At 53.1% G+C, this 4,737-nt stretch overlaps 1 protein-coding gene across 1 annotated transcript in view; it reads left to right on the top strand.

Annotated features, from left to right (window-relative positions):
• Smco2 (single-pass membrane protein with coiled-coil domains 2) overlaps window positions 1-4,737 on the top strand; it is a 21,988-nt gene that overhangs the window by 1,452 nt on the left and 15,799 nt on the right. Inside the window, exon 2 of the mRNA XM_055605617.1 lies at window positions 3,430-3,558. Within this exon, the coding sequence (XP_055461592.1) occupies window positions 3,430-3,558 (129 nt within the window). The remainder of the gene's footprint in view (window positions 1-3,429; window positions 3,559-4,737) is intronic.

Raw genomic sequence — 4,737 nt, 5'->3', positions numbered from 1 at the left:
TCATCACCACCTCCACCACCACCATCACCACCATTATCACCATCACCACCATCATCACCACCTCCACCATCACCATCACCACCATCACCACCACCATCACCACCACCACCTCCACCACCACCATCACCACTACCATCACCACCATCATCACCACCTCCACCATCACTATCACCACCACCACCACCACCCCTGCCACCACTATTATGAGATCCAGTCTGAAGAGTGACTACACACAGTATATTTAAGGGCATTGTCTAGATCCCTCCCCTGTTGAAGAATTGTGTAGAAAATTAGCTTATACGTGTAAAATACATACAAGATCTAGCATATCAGTGAACACTCACAAAGTATTCGCTATTATTGTGATGATTAAATTAGAAGACCTTTGTGAGTCAGAGGGCCACTAATGACAAGGGCACAGCTGTGACATGAGGTAGGAACCTGGAGGCTGAAGACTGTCCCAGCAGGCACTGTGAGAGGGTGGGGGCAGAATCTGACCTTTGAGCCGTGTAAGGTAAAGAAAAGCCCAGAGGAAAGAGGGGCCTGACCTGAGCTTGCAGCTGAGGAAGTGGTAAGAACAAAACCTCAGAAATCCTGTTAAAAGTCAAGTCTCCTCGCCATGCACTCATCCAGCTCCTTTGACAAGCTCTGAGCGCCTAGGCAGAGCCGGCCACGTTTGCAGCTGTGGAGGCCACCACAGCAAGCCACCACTCTGTCCTTGTGATCCCAGCATTTTGCCAGGACCACCAGCAATGCCCTGCTCCCCCCTTCTCCCCAGTTATCGCCTTAATCCTCCAGACAAAGCAATTTGCTCTGGCCCCACCCAAAAGAGCAGGCACTTAGCCAAACGAGGCTTCCAACATGGAGGGACCAGAAGGTAAGCTTAGGTAAGGCTGTTTTCACCTCCATCATGTGGGTTGATGTGAGAGGTGAGGAGAAAAGGTGCAGGCACCGACGCGTGTGCAGGTGTGAGGGCAGTCTGTTAGGGCCTTCTGAGGGCACCCAGGAAACAACCAAGGGAAATGGAGACTTGGCACCGAAGTCCTGGGAAAGGAAAGTGTGTCAGCCTCACACAGCGAGAGCAGTGTGGGCTTTGAAGAGCAGGAGGGGCAGAGATGGTGGGAGCGTGTTTGAGTGTCTGTGAGACACTTGGTGGCTCCAAGGTCAAAGGATGGTGGAGATGAGAGGAGCTGACAAGGTGTGGCGGAGGACAGGAGGTCCGAGGAGCACCCTGGTCTGGGTGTCTGAGGCCAGTGGTGGGAGATGGCAGGGTGGGAGAGGCGAGCTGGCGTGCAGGTTACAGATGGGCAGGGGACATGGCCACCTGTGCTCAGGGGAGGGAGTTAGGAGTGACACCTCCTGGGTTCCGAGTAGAATGTCAGAGAGGGCAGGCCCAACTGCAAGCTCTCCTGCCCAGGGGTGGATGTGCAAGGCCTCTCTGCCAGATGCTAGGCAACTCCCAGCTCTACCACCAGCCAAACCTCCCAGCGAAGCCAGAACTGGCTCCCGGGACGCTGAGGTGGGGTGAGCACAAGGGTGGGGAGGACAGAGTGTGGGCCTTGCAGAGCGCTGCTTCACAGCTGTGCTGTCTCTTCACCAGATGATGCTTGTGAAATTCTGAGGTCCCAGATCACCCCAGCAGGCTCATCATCCCAGCAGGCTCTCGACAGGGTCACTGGTTGGGGGATGGGCTGGGGAGTCAGTCCCCAGGGGTCAGCTGTCTTCTGATTTGTGGATCCGTTCCTTTTGACTAAAACACGTTTTTCTTTTCAAAAGTGTTAATTCTAAATATTTTTGTGGTATGTGGAGAAAGAAAGAAAGGTTCACTCTCACTGATTCATTCCAAGCAGCCGTGGTGGCACAGGGAGGAAGGGCTGCCGTCTGAGAGGGACGGCCTCCAGCTTCCCCATGGACAGGGCCCCCGGGGCTTTGTGAAGCCCCTGACTGAGTGAGGCTGGGTGTGCAGAGGTTCTGTGTGCCCGGCAAGCACGGAGCCCGTGCGCAGACCACGCTGGGAATGACATGCCTCTCTGTGCCCTAAGAAGACTCAGAAGTTAGCTTCCGGCTTTAGCGTGTTTATCCTACATTATAGGTCTAGTATCCACTTACAAGTGAGCATATACCATGTGTGTTTCTGCTCCTGGGATACCTCATTCAGGATGATCTTTTCTAGATCCCACCATTTGCCTGCAAATTTCATGATTTCCTTATTTTTAATTGCTGAGTAGTATTCCATTGTGTAAATATATCACAATTTCTGTATCTATTCCTCCATTGAGAGACATCTGGGTTGTTTCCAGATTCTGGCTATTACGAATAAAGCTGCTACAAACATGGTTGAGCAAATGTCCTTGGATATTAGCCATATAATATAGGATAAACATACTAAAATCTGTACAACTAAAGAAGCTAAGCAAGAAGGAGGACTCTGGGGAAGATGCTCAATCCTCATCCAGAAAAGCAAAGGGGATGGATATCAGAAGAGGGAGGAAATAGGAAACAGGACAGGAGCCTACCACAGAGGGCCTCTGAAAGACCCTACCCAGCAGGGTATTAAAGCAGATGATGAGACTCATAACCAAACTTAAGGCAGAGCACAGGGAATCTTATGGAAGAAGGGGGAGATAGAAATACCTGGAGAGGACAGAAGCTCTACAAGGAGAGCAACAGAATCAAAAAAATCTGGGCCCGGGGGTCTTTTCTGAGACTGATAATTCCAACCAAGGACCATGCATGGAGATAACCTAGAACCCCTGCACAGACATAGCCCATGGCAGCTCAGTGTCCAAGTGTGTCCCAGTAAGGGGAACAGGGACTGTCTCTGACATGAACTCAGTGGCTGGTTCTTTGATCACCTCCCCCTGAGTGGGGAGCAGCCTGACCAGGCCACAGAGGAAGACAATGCAGCCAGTCCTGATGAGACCTGATAGGCTAGGGTCAGAGGGAAGGGAGGAGGACCTCCCCTATCAGTGGACTTGGAGAGGGGCATGGGAGGAGATGAGGGAGAGAGGGTGGGATTGGGAGAGGATGAGGGTGGGGGCTACAGCTGGGATGCAAAGTGAATAAACTGTAATAAATAAAAATATATTAAAAAAGAAAAGAAGTTAGTGCGCTGCCTGGAAAACCCGCGAAACAGTTTTGTGTCTCAGGTAATTGAGACACAGTTGTGAGGTGACAGTTTACATCTCGCTTCTCCCGTGTCTCAGAAGGAAACTTTGGGCCGTCACCCAGTTTCCTGCTCTAGAAAGCAGGCCTGGTTAAGCCTGCTTGTTACTTGAACGGAGGTTCTCACGAGCTTGCTTTGGGGTCTCTTAGAGTGGACAGCCACCTTGGCAGCAGGGGAAACAGGCTGCGATCTCTGAGGAAGGTGTGGCCGCCGGCGGGGGACTGCCGGTCCCGCTGACCGCTCTCCTGTCCTTGACCTTGCAGCGCTGGAGTGACGGCAGTCACGCCGGAAGCCCTCGGTAACGAGATGTCTCTGTGGATGGCCGGGAAGGAACAGCAGCTGACTGAAAACAGCGAGTGTCTCCCAAATGTCAGTGTGGCTGAAGGTGTGAGGTAAGTCAGGGCTGAGCTCACAGCAGTCACGTCTGGGATCTGCCCAGAGACTTCCTGAGGCCACAGAAGGCAGCAGGTGAGACAGCTCAGGGTCAGGGTTGAGGTCTTCTTCTCCACTTCATCTCATTTTAACTCAAATGTCTACGGAGGCCGACGTATGGGGCACTCACGAGGCCTGCGATCAGAACGGGCATCACCACACAGAAAGGGCAAGGCTCAGATGTGCGTGTGGGAAGCCGCTGCTCCGTGCTGCTTACTCATGGCTCCCTTATCTACAGTGGCTAAAGACACAGCCATTCAGAATACACAGATACACTACAGTACTCACAAAATCATTCCACTGTCAGGGATGGTGGATTTGGGTCCTTAAATAGGCCGATGGGTGGCTCTTGGCACTGTTGACTGTATTCGAGCCAGAGCCTCACTGTGTAGCTTGGCTGGTCTGGAACTCATTGTGTATAGTCCAGGCTGGCCTTGGCCTCCCAAGTGCTGGGATTAAAGGTAGCTTACACAGCACACAGATACCAGCTCTTTCCTACGTGTGAGTACCGTCCGCTTGAGGACGCCTGACCACGGCTGTTGACAGAGGGAAGAGCCGGGTGGACATGGCGGCTGGAGCAGCAGCTGAAGGCTCCCTTCTTGCCCACAAGCACCGAGGAGGCAGCAGACTGGAGCTTGAACTCCCCAAGCCTCCAAGGCCGCACTCCTAAGGTTCCAGACAGCAAGCAGGAACCACATAGGCGAACACCGGCGACCACAGGGACATGTCACTCAAACCAGAGCCGGGTGGGCGTGAAGAGTCTCCTGCCCACTCCTGGGCTCAGCGCCCGCAGACGTGGAATTACCTACGGACACACACTGTAAGGTTGCTGTGATTCACTTAAAAGTGTGTGTGTGTGTCAGGTAAATGCAGTGTAGTAAAACGCCAAGAGCTCAGCTCACAGTTCAAGGCACAGCCCATCCTGGTGGGTAAACCAAGGCAGTGGAAGCCTGACACCGCTAACATTGTATTTACATACAAGAAGCTCAGAGCAATGGACGCTCGCTGCGATCCAGCTCCCCTGCTGTTTATACAATCCAGAAGCCACCCAGGGAAGGGCGCCGCCCACGGTGGGCGGGTCCTCAGCCCAAGGCGCTCAGCCAGGACTTTCTCCTCAGTCCACCCAGAGACAGCCCCCC

This window comes from Psammomys obesus, unplaced genomic scaffold, assembly GCF_907164565.1.
Source record: "Psammomys obesus unplaced genomic scaffold, mPsaObe1.curated_primary_1811, whole genome shotgun sequence".
NCBI classification, from domain to species: domain Eukaryota; kingdom Metazoa; phylum Chordata; class Mammalia; order Rodentia; family Muridae; genus Psammomys; species Psammomys obesus.
Note: the sequence above shows the minus strand (reverse complement) of the source record. Positions and strands in the feature narration are given on the sequence as shown.